Source organism: Pristis pectinata, chromosome 8, assembly GCF_009764475.1.
Source record: "Pristis pectinata isolate sPriPec2 chromosome 8, sPriPec2.1.pri, whole genome shotgun sequence".
NCBI classification, from domain to species: Eukaryota; Metazoa; Chordata; class Chondrichthyes; order Rhinopristiformes; family Pristidae; genus Pristis; species Pristis pectinata.
The window spans coordinates 49,935,201-49,955,890 of NC_067412.1; the positions used below are offsets into that span (position 1 = coordinate 49,935,201).

The 20,690-nt window shown below is 48.0% G+C and overlaps 1 protein-coding gene across 1 annotated transcript in view; it reads left to right on the plus strand.

Annotated features, from left to right (window-relative positions):
• The first annotated feature begins 2,014 nt into the window (after positions 1-2,014).
• The window catches only part of LOC127573021 (U2 snRNP-associated SURP motif-containing protein-like), a 59,077-nt gene continuing 40,401 nt past the window's right edge, over positions 2,015-20,690 (plus strand). Inside the window, exons 1-8 of the mRNA XM_052020763.1 lie at positions 2,015-2,147; positions 6,640-6,720; positions 8,128-8,242; positions 9,016-9,140; positions 11,229-11,296; positions 19,091-19,212; positions 19,509-19,588; positions 19,694-19,859. Coding sequence (XP_051876723.1) covers positions 6,643-6,720; positions 8,128-8,242; positions 9,016-9,140; positions 11,229-11,296; positions 19,091-19,212; positions 19,509-19,588; positions 19,694-19,859 — 754 coding nt within the window. The 5' untranslated portion in view covers positions 2,015-2,147; positions 6,640-6,642. The remainder of the gene's footprint in view (positions 2,148-6,639; positions 6,721-8,127; positions 8,243-9,015; positions 9,141-11,228; positions 11,297-19,090; positions 19,213-19,508; positions 19,589-19,693; positions 19,860-20,690) is intronic.

Genomic DNA, 20,690 nt, shown 5'->3' on the forward strand with positions numbered 1-20,690 from the left:
ACTGCCTGCAGCAGTAGATATGTGTGAAGTTGTACTGGGAAAAAATCCACTCAAAAACTGAAAGCCATTCCACTGTCTGATAACACAGTAAGCAGAAGAATTGGCGATATGATGGAAGATGTATAGAGCCAGCTGATAGCAGGTCTTCAGCAAGTCAGATTTGCTATTCAGCTCGATGAAAGTACTGATGTTGCCAGTGCTGCGCAGTTGTTGGTTTATGTTCGATATTGCTGGGAAGGAGAGGCTTTGGAAGACTTTTTGTCTTGCAAGGCGCTCCCAGGGTGTACAACCGGTAAAGAACTTTTCTGTGTGCTTGACACTTTTTTTTTGTACAATCAGCATTGGTGTGGACATAGTGTATTGGAGTATGCACGGATGGTGCTGCCGCAATGACAGGACGGAAGCCGGGTCTAGTCGCACGAGTGAAAGAACTAGCTCCACATGTAGCAGCAACCCACTGCATGATTCACTGTGAGGCTTTGGCTGCAAAGGATATGGATGAAAATCTTGCGGATGTGTTTTCCACGTACATTGAAATCGTTAATTTTATCAAAGCCAGGCCACTCAGTCATCGCTTGTTTGAAAACATATGCCGTGAAATGGAAGCCGAGCATAAGCATTTGTTGCTACATACAGAAGTCAGATGGCTGTCACGAAGCCGCGTTGTGCAGCATGTATATGAATTGCCAGATGAACAGCTCATTTTTCTAAATGAGCATAACAGATCATTGGCACAGTTCTTGACAGATGAGATGTGGGTTGCCAGATTAGCTTATCTTGCAGATATTTTCAACATTTTGAACAGCTTAAATCTATCATTGCAAGGACCTGGCTCAAATATTCTGAAAACGCATGACAAACTCAATGCCTTCCAGAAAAAACTCCGTATCTGGAAGGGAAGATGCGAGCAAGGCATCTATGATATGTTTCCGTTGCTGGCTGACTTTCTGACAGTGAATGAGACTAAGACAGAGGCCATTGAGAGCACCATTTTGAACCATATTCAACAGCTGTCACATTATTTCCATGAGTATTTTGGCGACGATGACACGAGCGTGTTTGATTGGATTCGAAATCCGTTTGAATGCACACTTACTGATTTAACTGGATGTGAACAAGAAGAATTGGCTGAACTGTCATCTGACAGGACTTTGCGCTTGCAGTTCAACCGAATGTCACTGTTGTCGTTCGGATAGCATGTTCCCAGAAGTATCCACTGCTGTCCGGCAAAGCTGTCAATGTTCTGTTACCATTTGCAACCACTTACTTGTGCGAAATAGCATTTTCTGCAGTCACTGCCATGAAAACCAAATACAGATCAAGACTGAATATTGAGGATGACATATGCGTATGTTTGTCGCACAAACCACCACGTTTGGACAAACTCTGCAGTGCAAAACAGGCACAACCTTCACATTGAACTGAACACTGAAAGACACGGCTGGTAATTATTGGTGATTGAAAGAGTCACTATTTCAATAGGGCCTGTGTGCAATAATTTAAGTGTTGTATGCATGAATTATCGATTGTTTGATTTTGTGGGCTTTGGGAGTCCGTCATCTAACAAGAACATGTTCTGGGGGGCTGCAGCATGAAAGTTTGAAAACCACTAACCTAGAGGGTGGGGAGTCTTCGGAAAAAAAATCTCCACTTGAGGGCCATGGGGAGCTCTGTCACTGATAGGGTAAAGACGCGTAGATTTTTATATAAGAGAGTGCAGGGAAGTGGCACTGAGATACAGTAGCTGTAAACCATAATTTGGGTGAGTGTTAGTGCTGGTGAGTGAGCAGGACTCACCCCGACACGGGGCAGATTTTAAATGCAACGGGCACAAAATGCTGGAGGAACTCAGCACGTCAGGCAGCATCTATGAAGGAAAATCACCACACAGACGCTCTCTAACCTGCTGAGTTCTTCCAGCATTTTGTGCGTGTTGCTACAGATTTCTTTTCGGTCGCAGGTTTTAAATTCCCGCGCCCGGAGCCCGGCTCCCGCGCCTGCGCACTGGCGGCGGTTGTCAGGCGCCGCGCAGTTGCTGCGGCCCCTGGTCGGCGGCTGCGAGCTGTCGTTTTCACGGACGGGAGCCAGAGGTGTCGGGCCCGGCCTGGGCGGGAGCTGCAGAGCGGGGAGAGGCAGCCGCCAGCGGGGCAAGTGGCCGGGAGCGAGGGGTGGTGATGTGCGGGTGGCAGAGTCCGGCTGCGGGCTGGGCCGGGCCGGGCCGGGCCTGGCGGCTGCGGTATCGGCTGGGCCGCTGTCGGGGCCCGTCGGTTCGGTCCTCGCTCGGTCCCAGGCGGCCCGGGAATCGGTCGCCTGGTGTCGGTGTCGGCGGTAACTACGTGTTCGCTCACCCCAGGGCCGCAGGCAGGGGAGCATTGCCGTCCCCTTCACCCACCCCACCGGGGTTAAACCTGACCCTCCCACTCCCCCAGCCACCGCACCCCGGACCCTCTCCTCCCTCCCTCCACCCCGGACCCTCTCCTCCATCCCTCCACCCCGGACCCTCTCCTCCATCCCTCCACCCCGGACCCTCTCCTCCCTCCCTCCACCCCGGGCTCACTCCCCCCTCCCTCCACCCCGCTCACTCCACCCCGAACCCTCCCCTCCCTTCCCCCTCACTCCACCCCTCCCCTCCCCTCCACCCCGGACCCTCCCCTCCCCTTCCCACCCCTCCACTCCACCCCGGACCCCTCCCCACCACCCCCACTCCCTCCCCACCCCCCCCACTCCCTCCCCACCCCCCCCACTCCCTCACTCCACCCACTCCCCTCCCCCCTCCCCCCATCTACCCCCTCCACCCCGTCCCCTCCCCTCCACCCCGTCCCCTCCCCTCCCCCCATCTACCCCCTCCCCCCATCTACCCCCTCCCCTCCCCTCCCCCCATCTACCCCCTCCCCTCCCCTCCCCCCATCTACCCCCTCCCCTCCCCCCATTCTACCCCCTCCCCTCCCCTCCCCCCATCTACCCCCTCCCCTCCCCTCCCCCATCTACCCCCCCCCCCCCCCCCCCCCCCCCCCCCCCCCCCCCCCCCCCCCCCCCCCCCCCCCCCCCCTCCCCCCCGCCCCCGCCCCTCGCCCCCCCCCTCCCCCCCGCCCGCCCCCCCCTCCCTCGCCCTCCCCCCCCGCCCCCCCCCCCCCCCCCCCGCCCCCCCCCCCCCGCCCCCCCAACCGCCCCCCCCCCCCCCCCGCCCCCCGCCCCCCCCTCCCCCCCCCCGCCCCTCCCCCCGCCCCTCCCCCCCGCCCCCCCCCCGCCCCCCGCCCCCCCCCCCCCCCCCCCCCCCCCCCCCTCCCCCCCCCCCGCCCCCCCCCCCCCGCCCCCCCCCCCCCCGCCCCCCGCCCCCCCGCCCCCGGCCCTCCCCCCCCCCCCCCCCCCCCCCCCCCCCCCCCCCCCCCCCCCCCCCCCCCCTCCCCCCCCCCCCCCCCCCCCCCCCCCCCCTCCCCCGCCCTCCCCCCCCCCCCCCCCCCCCCCCCCCCCCCCCCCCCCCCCCCCCCCCCCCCCCCCCCCCCCCCCCCCCCCCCCCCCCCCCCCCCCCCCCCCCCGCCCCCCCCCCCCCCCCCCCCCCCCCCCCCCCCCCCCCCCCCCCCCCCCCCCCCCCCCCCCCCCCCCCCCCCCCCCCCCCCCCCCCCCCCCCCCCCCCCCCCCCCCCCCCCCCCCCCCCCCCCCCCCCCCCCCCCCCCCCCCCCCCCCCCCCCCCCCCCCCCCCCCCCCCCCCCCCCCCCCCCCCCCCCCCCCCCCCCCCCCCCCACCCCCCCCCCCCCCCCCCCCCCCCCCCCCCCCCCCCCCCGCCCCCCCCCCCCCCCCCCCCCCCCCCCCCCCCCCCCCCCCCCCCCCCCCCCCCCCCCCCCCCCCCCCCCCCCCCCCCCCCCCCCCCCCCCCCCCCCCCCCCCCCCCCCGCCCCCCCCCCCCCCCCCCCCCCCCCCCCCCCCCCCCCCCCCCCCCCCCCCCCCCCCCCCCCCCCCCCCCCCCCCCCCCCCCCCCCCCCCCCCCCCCCCCCCCCCCCCCCCCCCCCCCCCCCCCCCCCCCCCCCCCCCCCCCCCCCCCCCCCCCCCCCCCCCCCCCCCCCCCCCCCCCCCCCCCCCCCGCCCCCCCCCCCCCCCCCCCCCCCCCCCCCCCCCCCCCCCCCCCCCCCCCCCCCCCCCCCCCCCCCCCCCCCCCCCCCCCCCCCCCCCCCCCCCCCCCCCCCCCCCCCCCCCCCCCCCCCCCCCGCCCCCCCCCCCCCCCCCCCCCCCCCCCCCCCCCCCCCCCCCCCCCCCCCCCCCCCCCCCCCCCCCCCCCCCCCCCCCCCCCCCCCCCCCCCCCCCCCCCCCCCCCCCCCCCCCCCCCCCCCCCCCCCCCCCCCCCCCCCCCCCCCCCCCCCCCCCCCCCCCCCCCCCCCCCCCCCCCCCCCCCCCCCCCCCCCCCCCCCCCCCCCCCCCCCCCCCCCCCCCCCCCCCCCCCCCCCCCCCCCCCCCCCCCCCCCCCCCCGCCCCCCGCCCCCCCCCCCCCCCCCCCCCCCCGCCCCCCCCCCCCCCCCCCCCCCCCCCCCCCCCCCCCCCCCCCCCCCCCCCACCCCCCCCCCCCCCCCCCCCCCCCCCCCCCCCCCCCCCCCCCCCCCCCCCCCCCCCCCCCCCCCCCCCCCCCCCCCCCCCCCCCCCCCCCCCCCCCCCCCCCCCCCCCCCCCCCCCCCCCCCCCCCCCCCCCCCCCCCCCCCCCCCCCCCCCCCCCCCCCCCCCCCCCCCCCCCCCCCCCCCCCCCCCCCCCCCCCCCCCCCCCCCCCCCCCCCCCCCCCCCCCCCCCCCCCCCCCCCCCCCCCCCCCCCCCCCCCCCCCCCCCCCCCCCCCCCCCCCCCCCCCCCCCCCCCCCCCCCCCCCCCCCCCCCCCCCCCCCCCCCCCCCCCCCCCCCCCCCCCCCCCCCCCCCCCCCCCCCCCCCCCCCCCCCCCCCCCCCCCCCCCCCCCCGCCCCCCCCCCCCCCCCCCCCCCGCCCCCCCCCCCCCCCCCCCCCCCCCCCCCCCCCCCCCCCCCCCCCCCCCCCCCCCCCCCCCCCCCCCCCCCCCCCCCCCCCCCCCCCCCCCCCCCCCCCCCCCGCCCCCCCCCCCCCCCCCCCCCCCCCCCCCCCCCCCCCCCCCCCCCCCCCCCCCCCCCCCCCCCCCCCCCCCCCCCCCCCCCCCCCCCCCCCCCCCCCCCCCCCCCCCCCCCCCCCCCCCCCCCCCCCCCCCCCCCCCCCCCCCCCCCCCCCCCCCCCCCCCCCCCCCCCCCCCCCCCCCCCCCCCCGGCCCGCCCCCTCCCTTCCCCCGCCCGCCCCTCCCCCCGGGCCCTCCCCTCCCCGCCCGCCCCTCCCCCCGGGCCCATCCCCTCCCCGCCCGCCCCTCCCCCCGGGCCCTCCCCTCCCCGCCCGCCCCTCCCCCCGGGCCCTCCCCCCCCCGCCCGCCCCTCCCCCCGGGCCCTCCCCTCCCCGCCCGCCCCTCCCCCCGGGCCCTCCCCTCCCCGCCCGCCCCTCCCCCCGGGCCCTCCCCTCCCCGCCCCGCCCCCTCCCCCCGGGCCCTCCCCTCCCCGCCCCTCCCCTCCCCTCCCCTCACGCCCCTCCCCTCACGCCCCTCCCCTCGGGCCCTCCCCTCCCCGCCCCGCCCGCCCCTCCCCTCGGACCCTCCCCTCCCCGCCCCGCCCGCCCCTCCCCTCGGACCCTCCCCTCCCCGCCCCTCCCCTCGGACCCTCCCCTCCCCGCCCCGCCCGCCCCTCCCCTCGGACCCTCCCCGCCTGCCCTCCCCTCGGACCCTCCCCCCCGGCCCCGGACTCTCCCCCCATGCCCGCCCACCCCTCCCCCGCCCGGCCCCGGCCCATCTGCCCCACCCGCCCACCCCTCCCCCGCCCGGCCCCGGCCCATCTGCCCCGCCCGCCCACCCCTCCCCCGCCCGGCCCCGGCCCATCTGCCCCGCCCGCCCACCCCTCCCCCACCCGGCCCCGGCCCATCTGCCCCCCACCTGCCCACCTCTCCCCCACCCCTTCCCCTTATCCTGATCCATCTAACCCTTCCCTCCCACAGAGCCCCTATTTTTCTATCATTCACGTGTCTGTCTTAGAATCTCTTAAATGTATCTTAAATGACGTTATGCCTTTTTTTAATAAAGCCAAAACCAAGTCTTCTCTGCTACACATCCCTCTCTTTTGTCAGTCTGTCCTCCTGAAACATGACACCTTCTTTACTGCGTATGTATTTCAAGTCTTTAAATTATATTAGCAGGAATTGCTGGGTAGCACCTGCATATTTTTCTCCAGACTGGCAAAACAGCTGCTTATTGAACACTAACATCAGATGCCCTTCCATTCCTCTTCATAGGATTTTTGTTCTTTTCTGTACCTGAATTCTCCCTTTTAAAGGCCTCCCATTGTTGCCTTATTGTTGCTAACTGTCAGCCTTCTATTCCACCTGGGATTAATTCTCTTTCAACTGCAGTTAGCTATCCTCCATTTGTGTATTTTTACATGTGATTTTTCCTTGTCATTTTCTACAAGTCCTCCAAACATTGTTTGTCTTCATAGATTCTCAATTTCACCTATTTTCCCCCCCAGTATTTGTTCCATCTGTTGGACTGGCAATGTACAATCAAGATGTTCATTTATAAATGTTGCAAGATTATCACATCTTTATGCTTTAATTTCTGTAGAAAATGGCAGAAAACAAACTGAAGAGTTTGGCTTCAAAACGGACCCTAAGTAAAAAAGGACAGGAGGAACTGAGAAAGAAGGTTTGTGCTGCTTCAATTTGATAGTTCTTTATGGATTCTTTCTCAGTTGAGGATTGTGGATTGATCAAAAGTAGCTAGTAGATACGTGAATGTATTTTAGATTGGATTGATGTTACAAAACGCATTGTAATTTGTAAAAACAAACTTGATATTGAATTTGTAATTTAGGAAAATATGTGGCATCGATTACAATTACTGTTAAATATCATATAGGTACACAAATATTATTTCTCATAAGAAAATTAGCAATAGGATAAGAGGTAGGTCCACCCAGCCCTTCGAGTCACTCCACTATTCATTAAGATCATAGTTGACCTTTTACCTGAAATAGTATTTTCCTGCACTATCCCCGTGTCCCTTGATTCCCTTAATATCCAGAAATCTATTGACCTCTGGGTAAAGAATTCCAATATTCTCCACTCTCAGAGTGAAGACATTTCTTCTCTCAATTTTGAACAGAGACTTTCAATTCTGGACTCCAGGGAAAACATCCTTCCTGTATCTAGTCTATCAAGTCCTGTAAGAATTTTGTAACTTACAATGAAAGGATCTCTCATTTTTTTTCAAAACTCTGGATGGTATATGCCTAGTCCCATAATTGCCCCTCAAATGGCAAAGCAGCCATCCTTAGAACCAGTTTAGTGAATCTTTGCTGCACTTCCTCTATGGCCACTATGTCCTTTCTTGGGTAAAGAGACCAAACCTAACGTAATATTCCAGGTAAGGGCTCACCAAGGCCTTCTGTATTCAAGTCTCTCATAATAAAGGTTAACAAACCATGTACCACCTTAATTGCTTGTTACACATACATGTTAGTTTTCAGTGACTTGTGCATATGTATACTTTCGAATATCCCTTTGAATATCAATATTATCCAGTCTTTCTCCATTTAGAAGAAATACTGTTTTCCTGTTATATCCTGGAAAAGTTTTAAATTCCTAACTTCCCACAGTAATTTAGTTTTCAATCTTCATACCACTCAACAGACTAACAACAGGGTAAGGAAAAAATTTGATCAGTCACAATTTTACAGTATTGACATTTCTGAACTTCAAAAGCAATAGAAGTACTTTGTTGCCTGGAAAAATTGGTAAAGAGAAAAGCTTTGGCTTGGGTCATATGGCAGGTTTCATTTGGAGATGTTAAAGTCCAGTTAATGAATGAAAACAGAGTAAATGGAGATATTGAGTGCCATTGAGATTGTTCTTCAGTTTTAATGTAAGAAAGTGCAAAGAATGGTATTCATCTCCCAGCATATTTTCAGTTGGAGAAATGATTTAGATCAGTAGAATAAAGGAATTTAAATTGAATGCCTATTAGAAAACTTTTTGACCTAGTAATGTACTTCTTGCTATGTGATGAGGAAATGATATTTGGAAGAGAATATATAAACTACTGTTTTTACAGGAAGAGGAGCTAAAGGCAGCTGAAATCTATGAAGAGTTTTTAGCCTCGTTTGACTCGGGTGGTACAGGCAATGTAAAAACTTTTGTGAGGGGTGGCATTGTAAATGCTGCTAAAGGTAATTTTTAAAATATTTTTAATTGGTTGTGTTAAAATACTGCAATTTTTTTGGTTATAAGAATGAACTGCAAACAGATATTGAAATAATTTGCAAATTAGAGCCATGGTCAGATTATCAGTGAATCATAGACTAGGCCCTATATTTGTGCTGTCAGATTTAATACAAAACAATTTTTTCCTACTCTCTCTGATAACTATGCTTAGTCACAGCTAGCATTTCCACATCAGTCAAGAACACATGCTGACTTGTTTCTGGTCATTAATGTTCTATATCCTTGGAACAGTTGTATCTATTTATTCCAGGTAATTATTTCTCTTTAGTAATTGCTGTTTTCAAAGTATTTATATGTTTTAACTCTGCATCACAGTAAATTGCCATTTTTTTGAATGCTGACTAAATTTCTGTAATAATTATAAACAAGTATAACTTTTTGGTGGTTTCCCACCAGAAAATAAAATGATTTCAAGTTTATTTGTGTAAGAGTTATGTTATCTCCTAAGAAATTCTTACCTTTGGTAGGAGGTCCATGAGTAAGACTTCAGCATATATTTAGGCTTGTACCTTCCTGAGTGATTTTCCCCTGATTAGACATCACATGAAATGTGCTCCATCTTGTTTCTGCCCCAGTGCATTGCCAAAGGTACATGGCATTCTTGATTATATTTGCAAGGTACCTGCAGCATTAAACCTGACTGCCACTTTGGATGTTTGGACATCATGCTTATTTGACGATTCTGCATTTTTTCAGATTCAATGTTTAAATTTTTCAGATGAGAAGGAAAGAAACGAAAGGAGAACCAAACTTTATAAACCTAAGGCTAAGTTTGGTGAAATAAAAACATCACAGCAAGATGTATCTCGTGCACCAAATATTCCTTCTGAAGTGAAGAAACCTGTAAGTATAGTAGGATATGTGATCTATATTTACTGATTAGAAGTAGGCTGATGTAATTTATGTAATGGCCCTATTCAGTCAAAAATGAGATATTGGAGGAGCAACAAAGCTTTGGTCAAAGAGGTGAGGTGGTTGTTAAAGAAGAGAAGTGTAAAGGGATAAATTCCAGAATTTGCAGCTTAGATTCGAGTGCTGGGATGAAGGGAATGGTGAATGACGAGAAGATCGAGTTGTTAGCGGTTAGATTAATATGTTATCTCTTGAAGTTTTAGAAGTAGGGAGGTTATTCTTCAATTCTATAAGTCATTGCTGAGACCACATTTGGAATACCATGACCCATGCTGGTGGTTTCACTTAAGGTAGGAATTAGTGACGAATACCTGGAATACGCAGATTGTCTTAGAAAGAAAGGTTCAATCCCTTCAAAAAGGGAGGGGAATATGTGGTGGTGGAATCTTGTTGGATGTATTCCTGTTCCCTTTCAGCATTTTGAAGAGATTACTCCCTTCATGACTCCCCAGTCCACTCTTCTGCCCCTGCCTACCGCTCCCTGTCGTATGACACTTTCCCAAGCAACTGCAGAAGATGCAACCCTTTCACCTCTGTCCTTACCACAATCCAGGGATCAAACAATCTTTCCAGATAAAGCAGTGATTCACTTAAATTCCAATCTGATGTACTGCATTCAGTGTTCACAATGTGGCCTCCTCTACATCGAAAAAAAACAAACACAGATTGGATGATTTCTTTGCAGAGCACCTGAGCTAAGTGTGCAGAAGTGACTGAGCCTATGGTTGCCTGCCACTTTAATTAATTTTTTCACTCCCAGTTGACTTTTCTATCTGTGGCTTTCTGCACTGTTGCAACTAGCTCAATGCATACTCAACGAACAGCACCTGATGTAGACGCAAGAGACTGCAGATGGTGGAATCTTGAGCAACACACAAAAAACACTGGAGGAACTCAGCAGGTAAGGCAACATCGATGGAGGGAAATGGACAGTCAACGTTTAGAGTTGAGACCCTTCATCTGGACTGAAAGATGGAGGGGAGATAGCTAGTGTAAAAAGGTGGAGGGGAGGGGTGGAGCTAGAGCTGGCAGGCAGTAGGTGGATCCACGTGAGGATATGATAGAATCTGATAGGAGAGGAAGGTGGGACCTGGAATAAAAGGAGGGAGGTCGGGAGGGGAACCAGTGTGAGGAGTGTGTGGGTGGTGGACAGATGGAGAGGGTGGCAGAGGGGAAAGAGATGGGGTAAAGTGGGCCAGGTGGATCAGGAGAAGAGAGAAAAGGGACGGCGGGGGAGCAGTTATCTGAAGTTGGAGAATTCAATGTTCAGGCCTCCAGGATGGAGACTACCCAGGCAGAATATGAGATGCTGTTCCTCTAGTTTGCGTTTAGCTTCAACTTGGCAGTCGAGGAGGCCACGGACAGACATGTCAGTGTGGGAATGCGAAAGAGAATTAAAATGGTTGGCAACCAGGAGATACAGGCAGCCATGGCAAACAGAGCAAAGGTGCTCGATGAATCTGCGTCCATTCTCACCAAATGTAGGGGAGGTCGCTGCATGGCTCAATATCAAATTCTGCAACTTTAATAACTCACACTTTCTATCTGTTTGTACGAGAACTAGCCATTTTGCCTGCCATCCTTTATTACCCTTTTTGTATAGTCTGGCTAGCATGGCGGTGAATGTCACAGTAGGCCACACTATACAACATTAAACTAAATATACAACATCAACAACACATTGCGCAAGGAAGCTTGATGTGATTGTAACTGCCTCTCAATTGCCACATTATTTCATCCTATCAGTGTAATTCCCTTTATTCCACCTGTCACTTTCCCCCACATTTGCTACCTAGACTAACTTGTTTTCTCTCTGTTCTGATGAAAGGTCCTAAACCCGAAAGATTAATTGTTTTTCTTTCCACTAATGTCTGACCTGCTGAGTTTTTCCAGCATTTCCTGTTTTTATTTTAAGTTTGCAGTACCTGATTGCTTTTTGATCTTCAGTTGCTTTGTTTGAGTATGTTTTACTATAATTCTGTACAAGATACTGACTTTATTTTACTTTCATTCATTTAGAATATCAAAAAAGTGAAAGATGAAAAAAAGAAGAGTAATTTGGAAATATTCAAAGAAGAGCTCAAACAGTAAGTTGAAAGAAAATATTTAATCATAGTTTCTTAACTATAGGCTGTCCGCATGTTGCGTAAGGGTTTTGTGCCTGAGAACTGTCCGTAAACTGATTACACTATGTCAGGGACGTCAGTTTTCTTTTTCAATCTTTTTATTGAATTCCAAATTAATTCAGATTAATATACATAACATTAATAATTATACATATGGTGCAAAGAGATCGTGATAACAATAATAACAGTTAATATTTATACTCACAAGGAGTAAAATATATAATCTGGACCTCCCACTCTCTTGCTAAGTGAGCATGATACAGAAAAAATTGAAAAGAAATTTGATTATATGAAAAGAAAACCCCCAAATCAAAAAAAAGTATAATAATAAAAGCAAACCAAAAACTTCAAAAAAAAAACTGGACTGATATTCCTTCGGTTAAAAAAACATTATTATGTTGTTAGCTCTGCTCCTCTATATTCAAAGGTTATTGAAAGGGATTTGAAAAAGGTCTGCTTATATCATATGGAAATACTGAATAAATGGACTCCAAACTTCCTCAAATTTAAGCAAAGGATCAACAGTACCACTCCTAATTTTTTCTAAGTTTAAACATGTTATAGTTTGAGAAAACCATTGAAATGTGGTAGGAGGTATAGGGTCCTTCCATTTAAATTGTCCATTAATGTAACAAAAGCAATCATACAACAAGCAGAAGCGGATAAATGGCCAGAATCCATCATTGGTGACCCAAAAATTGCAGTAATAGGATGGGGTTGTAAATCAATATTCAGTACAGTTGAAATAATATTAAAAAGAGGACAGGACCAAAACGTGTCAGGGAAGCCACCTCTGAATTACATCTGTCACATATAGGATTTATATGGTGATTAAAAACGGGCTAACTTGTCCTTCGACATATGGGTCCCTGTGAACCACCTTAAACTGTATCAAAGAGTGTCTAGCACACATTGAAGATGTATTAACTAATTGGAGAATTTTCTTCCATGTCTCTATAGGTAAAAGTATCTGGAGTTCTCTTAATTTTATCAAGTATCTCTGGACGTATTTTCATAATTAGATCATAAATTATTGCTACCAAGCCCTTCTGATAAGGATTAGAGCCTAAGATTTTTCCCGTAATTTCAGTTTTATATAGTATTGGAAAAGAAGGTAAAGTAACTTTTTAAAAAGTTTCTAATCTCCAAATATTGAATAAAAAAGTGATCTAGGCAAATAGTATTTATTAGACAGCTGTTCAAAAGACATGAAACAGTTATCAATGAATAAATCACGAAAGCAAGTTATTCCCTTCATTTTCCATATAAAAAAAAGCTAAATTAGTTCTGGATGGTTGAAAGAAAAAATTGGATTGGATAGGACTTGATAAAATGAATTTATTCAATCCAAAAATATTTACGAAATTGAAACCATATTCATATTGTATGTGTAACTATTGGGTTAGTCATTTGTTTACTCAATTTAGTAAGTGCAAAAGGGAATGAGGCTCCTAAAATAGAAGCTAATGAAAATCCATGCACGGATTCATACTCAAAGTACACCCATCGAGGACATTGAATTACATCTAAATCTTGTGCCCAGAAAATTAAATATCTAATATTGATTGCCCAATAGTAAAATCTAAAGTTAGGCAAAGCCATACCACCATCCTTTTTAAATTTTTGTAAACATTTCTTACTTAGCCTTGGGTTTTTATCCTGCCATGTATGTGAAAGAATCTTAGAATCAATAGTATCGAAAAAGGATTTCGAGATGAAAATTGGAACCGCCTGAAATACAAAAATTTTGGTAAAATATTCACCTTAATCGCATTAATTCGGCCAATCAATGATAGAGACAATGGGGACCATTTAGTAAACAATTGTTTAACATGATCAATTAAAGGTAAAAAGTTAACTTTGAATAAGTCTTTGTGCTTCTTGATAATTTTAACACACAGAAACATAAAATAATCTGTCACTAAATGGTAATTGCCTATAAATTGGGACTTGCATATTTAATGAGAAAAGTTCACTCTTATTAAGATGTAATCTATAACCAGAGAAAACACTAAACTGAGCAAGCAGTGATAATGCTGCAGGGATAGATTTCTCCGGGTTAGAGATATAGAGTAACTGGTCATCTGCATATAGTGATATCTTATGGGTCCCCTTTCCACGAGTAACACCAAATATGTTAGAAGAGTTCCGAAAGGCAATTGCCAAGGGTTCCAAGGCAATATCAAATAATAAAGGACTTAAAGGGCAGCCCTGTCTAGTGCCTTGAAAAAGCCTGAAAAAGGGGGATCTCTGATTATTAGTAAGTATTGAAGCCATAGGTGTATGGTAAATCAATTTAATCGCGGATATAAAGTTTGGGCTAAAATTAAATTTTTCAAGCGTGTTGAATAAATATTCCCATTCGACTCTATCAAACGCCTTCTCGGCATCTAGCGAGATAACACATTCTGGAATTATAGATGAAGGGGTATATACAATATTCATTAACCTCCCAATATTAAAATGCAAATAACGATTCTTAATAAATCCTGTCTGGTCATCAGAAATAATTTGTGGAAGTACCTTTTCCAGTCTGGTAGCCAATATTTTAGAAAAAATTTTGGAATTCCCATTCAATAAAGAAATAGGTCTGTAAGATGCACATTCAGTAGGATCTTTATCCTTTTTTAAGAATTAAGGAGATAGTTGCTTCATAAAAGGATTGTGGTAATTTACCTACTGATAGGGCATCTTTAAAAATTTTACCTAACCAGGGAGAGAGAAGATCAGAAAAAGATTTAAAGAATTCAACTGTATACCCATCGGGACCAGGTGTTCTATCCGAATTCATTGAAGAAATTGTTTTCTTTATTTCTTCCTCCGAAATAGGTGCATCTAATATTAAACGTTCATTAAGTGATAATTTCGGAGTCTTCAAATTCCTTAAAAATTCATGCATTGATGTAGAATCCTCAGGAAATTCTGATTGATACAAAGAAGTATGAAATTCTTGGAAAGATTTATTAATTTAATAATGGTCCACCGTGTAATTACCATCTCGTTTATGAACTTTAATAATCTGACGTTTAGCAGAAGCAGCTTTCAGTTGGTTGGCCAACAATTTACCAGACTTTTCACCATGTATATAAAACTGACTCCTAGTTTTGAGTAATCGATTTTCAATTGGAAATGTTAATAATAATCTGTGTTGTAATTGAAGTTCAGTTCTCTTTTTTATAGAGCTCCAAATTAGGAGCATCAGAGTATTTTTTATCGATTTCTTTAATCTTATCAGCCAATATACCTAATTCATTATTAGTTTCTTTTTTCAATCCAGCGGAGTATGAAATAATTTGACCACGGATATAAACTTTAAAGGTATCCCATAATATCCCACTGGAAATTTCTTCCGTAAAATTAGTTGAGAAGAAAAGGGGAATCTGTTCTTTAATAAAATGAACAAAGTCTAAATCCTGCAATAGAGAAGAATTAAGTCGCCATTGTCTGACACCAGAGGGTACGTCTGCTAATTGACTTGAAAGTTTCAATGGCGCATGATCAGAAATGGCAGTTGCATCATACTTACAGTCAATAACAAATGGACTTAATCGAGAGTCAATAAAAAAGTAATCGATCCCAGAGTAGTTATGATAAACATAAGAAAAGAATGAAAATTCTTTATCATGTGGGTGTAGAAATCTCCAAACTTCTAAAATTCCGGAATCAACTAAGAAGGAATTAATTAAGACAGCAGATTTGTTTGGAAGTATGTGATTCGACACACATCTATCCATCGAAGGGTTTAAGCAGCAATTGAAATCTCCACCCATAATCAACGTATATTCGTTTAAATTAGGAAAAGATGCAAATAAATGCTTAAAGAACTCTGGATGATCAACATTAGGTGCATAAACATTAACCATAACAACTTTTATGTTATGAAGTAAGCCAGTAATTAATAGAAATCTACCATTCGGGTCTGAAATTGTTTCATGATGAACAAATGAAATTGAGGAGTCTATAAAAATAGAGACTCCTTTCACCTTTGCTTGTGAGTTAGAATGAAACTGTTGACCCCTCCAAAATCTAAAAAAGCGCTGATTATCCCCTCTCCTAGTATGAGTCTCCTGTGCAAAAATAATCTGAGCGTTCAGTCTATGAAAAACTTTAAAGACCTTCTTGCACTTAATTGGATTATTTATACCGTTCGTATTCCATGAAACAAAATTAATCATCTTGGCCATTTTAACAGACTAAAAGCATATGGTATGTAAAGGGTTAACCTTATTGCACAAGAGACTCTTTAACAGAAAGAGGAAAAAGAGTTCAAAGAGGAGCCGGATATGACGACAATTCAGGCATATTTGTAGTTTATCAGTCCAGAGGAAGAAAACAACTAACCTAAAAACAGCCCCATCCCTGACACAAAAGCCCGAAAACTGGCTAGTTGACAGTCAGAATGCTGGCTGCTAAGTTACTTAACCCCAGCTCTTTTGGTGGCAAATCTCCAAGTTAAGAGGAATGCAAGACACCACCATTAGTCAAAGCATGAGGGTACAAGTACCCAAAACAAAAATTTTGAAATGTGAACGGGCTTGCTGAAAGAGTTCTACACAATGAAAAATACTGATAGTCGACATGTAGAAAATACAATCTTACTATTATTTCAAAAGAAACAAAAGCAATCAGTCACTCAGATTCTTAATTATTACCAAAACAAGCCATTAAAAATATTAAAGTAAAATAATAAAAGGAAAAAAAAAAGAATTGTTAAGTAGAAACGTGGTAAGTATCCATGTTCCAGAACCAAGCACAAAAGTGTTAACAGAGGGCAGGAAAATATCTGAGAACTTAAAAATAACATTCAAGTCTCTAAGTTAATTATTACCTAGTAGACCAAATAGGTATAAAAATTAAAGAATAGCATGTTTCTTAACCATCTGAAGTCAAAAGTTAATCTTGGAGAAATTCTTCGGCTTCCTTGATGGAATTAAACCATCAGTGTGATTTGTTGGGGAGTACAATCCTCAGTTGTGCTGGGAACAATGATGCAGGTTGATAGTTCTCTTGATAAAGTCATGACATAATCGGTTTATAACGCAGTCTCTCTATCATAACTTCTGGGCTGTAATCTCTAACCAGACGAAACTTCCAGTCTTTATATTTTATTATTCCTCAACAACGAGTGATTCGAATCAAATGCTCTTTAGTACTTACATAGTGAAATCTCAATATTACTGGCCGTGGTTTTTGCTCTGTTAGGGGTTTTGGTCTTAACGCTCGATAAGCACGATCAAGTATAGGACGTTCAGAGAAAACTTAAGAGCCAAACACATCCATCAGAAGTTTAGAAAAGAATTCAATAGGATTACCAGCTTCAGGGTCTTCGGGAAAGCCAATAATCCTCAAATTGTTTCTCTGACTGCGGCTTTCTAAATTAATAATCCTCTGTCTTTGCTGTTCCAGTCTTTGGATGGTCGCAGTTAAATCTTTTTCCTGTAAGCTCAGTCTAGGATCTCTCTCTTTGCCAGCTTCATCCAGTTCAGCAATTAATTGCTGTTGTTGAGCATTCTCCTGTATGAATGTTGTTTGTCTGTCTTCAATCTCCTTTAACAATGTTTCCAAAGTGGTAAATCTCTGGTCAAGCTTTTTATCCAGTTTAGAAATAGCTTCCAAAGTAAGTTGAGGGTCTCCATTACCCTTGCTATCAGCTGCAGCTTTAGCTCTGGTGTTCATTTCCGGCAATTAAAAATCAAAATCAGTGTTATAAAAGTATTATAAAACTCTTATAAAAGTCTTATTTAGGGGTGGTGTACAAGAAATTAAAAGGTGAGTGGAGCAGAGCCAAGATACGACCTACTCCATCTAGCACCACCAAGAAAGTCCGGGGCGTCCATTTTCTATAGCTACTTGTATCGTGTCACTCTACATAAGAGTGAACACGAGGAAAGCACCTGGCCCAGATGGTGTTCCGGGCCGCATGCTCAGATCTTGTGCTGATCAGCTGGCAGAAATATTTGCGGACATATTCAACCTCTCCCTGCTTCAATCTCAGGTTCCCTCCTGTTTTAAGAAGACCACTATCATCCCGATACCAAAGAAAAGCAAGGTAACATGCCTCAATGACTAGCGATCAGTGGCTCTGACATCCACCATCATGAAGTGCTTTGAGAGGTTGGTCATGGCATGCATCAACTCCAGCCTACCAGACAACCTGGACCCATTGCAATTTGCCTATCGGCGAAACAGGTCTACAGCGGATGCCATTTCCCTGGCCCTAGACTCAGCTCTGGAGCATCTGGACAGTAAAGCCACCTACGTTAGACTATTGTTTATTGACTACAGCTCTGCCTTCAATATAATAATTCCAAGCAAGCTTGTCACCAAACTCCAAGACCTAGGACTCAACACCTCTCTCTGTAACTGGATCCTTGACTTTCTAACAAACAGACCACAATCAGTGAGGATAGGCAGCAATACCTTCGGCATGATTATTCTCAACACTGGTGCCCCACAAGGCTGCATCCTCAGCCCTCTACTTTACTCCCTATACACTCATGAATGTGTGGCCAGATTCTGCTCTAACTCCATCTACAAGTTTGCAGATGATACCACCGCTGTAGGCCGTATCTCAAGGAGCGATGAGTCAGAGTACAGGAAGGAGATAGAGAGCTTAGTGGAATGGTGTCATGACAACAACCTTTCCCTCAATGTCAACAAAACAAAAGAGCTGGTCATTGACTTCAGGAAAGGGGGCGGTGTACATGCACCTGTCTACATCAGTGGTGCTGATGTCGAGAGGGTTGAGAGCTTCAAGTTCCTGGGAGTGAACATCAACAGCCTGTCCTGGTCAAATCACATAGATGCCATGCCCAAGAAAGCTCACCAGCACCTCTACTTCCTCAGGAGGCTAAAGAAATTTGGTTTGTCCCCTTTGACTCTCACCAACTTTTACTGATGCACCATAGAAAGCATCCTATCTGGATGTATCATGGCTTGGTATGGCAACTACTCTGCCCAGGACTGCAAGAAGCTGCAGAGGGTTGTGGACACAGCCTAGCGCATCACGGACACCAGCCTCCCCTCCTTGGACTCTGTCTTTACCTCTCGTTGTTTTGGTGTAGCAGCCAGCATAATCAAAGACCCCACCCACCTGGGTCATTCTCTCTTCTCTCCTCTTCCGTCGGGTAGAAGATACAGGAGCCTGAGGGCACGTACCACCAGACTTAAGGACAGCTTCTACCCCACTGTGATAAGACTATTGAATGGTTCCCTTATACAATGAGATGGACTATGACCTCACGATCTACCTTGTTGTGACCTTGCACCTTATTGCATTGCACTTTCTCTGTAGCTGTGACACTTTACTCTGCACTGTTACTGTTTTTACCTGTACTACATCAATGCACTTTGTACTAACTCAATGTAACTGCACTGTGTAATGAATTGACCTGTACGATTGGTTTGTAAGACAAGCTTTTCACTGTACCTCAGTACAAGTGATAATAATAAACCAATACATATGCTTGCTGTAATTCTTTCATTTCATTGAATAATTACCCTAACACTACCCATAATTTAACTAATGGAATATATGCTGTACCGAGTCATTAATGAATACCATGAAATGTTGTTATTACTCGCTTGGAAAATGCTTTAAAAATGTATGGGGGAATTTGCATAATGTTGAATTTCTGTAAGTCAGGTCAATTGTAACCCAGGGGGCCCCTGTACATCAGTGGAAATGTTTTTTAAAGGTATAGGATTGAGTATTTCTGACACATAATTTAGAATGGCATCTTTTATTCCCAACAGGATTCAAGAAGAGCGTGAAGAGAGGCATAAAAATAAGAAAAGGGTTAAAGAGAGAAATTTAAGACCAAGTAGATTTGAACCAATACCTGCCGAAATGGAACAACAGATAAATAGACGTGTCTGTGAGCACATATTTTACTATTTTGATTCACAGTAGACTTAATAGTACGGTGTTTTAGAAGCAAAGTTAATTGATAATCTTTTGTGTTATGTTGATTTGAATACCAGTTATCAAAATGATTAGTCTCTATGTATCCGAAGTGAGTTGCATTTGTTGGATTAGTGAGTGAAATATCGTGTAATTTAAGGAACTGCAGCATTAGATTGTAGCACCATCTTAGGCATAAATAAAAGCACTTGTATATTGCAAAAATACAAATTGCTGTTATGAAATTCATTTTCTTTTCATTGCATCTAGTGCTTGATGAGAGTCCGGGATCATATGATTCAGGGGATCCTCATACTACTAACTTGTATGTTGGAAACATAAATCCACAGGTATCATCAAACCTCTATTATAGTTGTCATTATTTAATACACCTGACTAAAGGAGTTTCTTTTCTTTCAGCCAAGATAGTTATAGATTTTCTGTTTCTCCATTAGATGGATGAAGAGATGCTTTGCAAGGAATTTGGTAAATTTGGCCCTTTGGCAAGTGTAAAAATCATGTGGCCTAGAACCGAGGAGGAGCGAGCTAGACTCCGAAACTGTGGTTTTGTTGCCTTCATGAACAGAAAGCATGCGGATAAAGCCCTTAAATCTCTCAATGGTGAGTAAACTAAATTTGAAAGTGCATTTGTACCAAATTAGAATATGGGATATGGTATTCAGGAGTGTTATGAAATTGGGTGATCTTGGTCATGTTTTGTAAATCATGCCCAACATGAAACAAAGACTCACTTTGATTTAAATGTCACAGGAATTTTGAGTGTGACTGATAGTAATTTTATTTCAAGTCTCAGAAAATGCTTTTGTGAATTTGATAAAACAGTAGATGAACAGTGACCCAGAAATTGCTGGAGTATACCATCTAACAAAGACTGCTGGGAAATGGTATTTTTCCTTGCATTTTGGGTTGTATTATTTTGCACCCAAAATTATTGGAAATAGTAATTAATAATAACATGGAAAGTTGGTCATCAGTGAACTTGCGTATAATTGTCCAATTTCGTTAAGTAATTAAAGGCTTGAGAAAGAAATGGGACAACGAAGGAAAAAGAAATGGAGTAAATTAGAGTTAAATTAGATGCAGAATAGAGAGAGAACAGAGTCAGAAGAAAATTATCAGAATAGCTACAAGTGCAGTCTAGTGCTTGCAGTGAGATTTCACAGTTTAAATTATTCACTTTTTGTCTGTGCTATAAACACTTCACATAATTTTATATTACATACCAGCCCTAGATATCTGCTGAGATTTTCATTAGTTTTTACGGCACAAATCCTATAATTCCAGACACTTTGTGAGGAAGTTAATGAGTAGCTTCTATCTTTGCACAGGTAACAGCTGAGTTGTATAACTCATCATCAACTGTCTGTGGTAATTGACATTTCACTACATTTATCTTGCTGCAATTTGCCTGGATTTTTCCACAGTAATAGT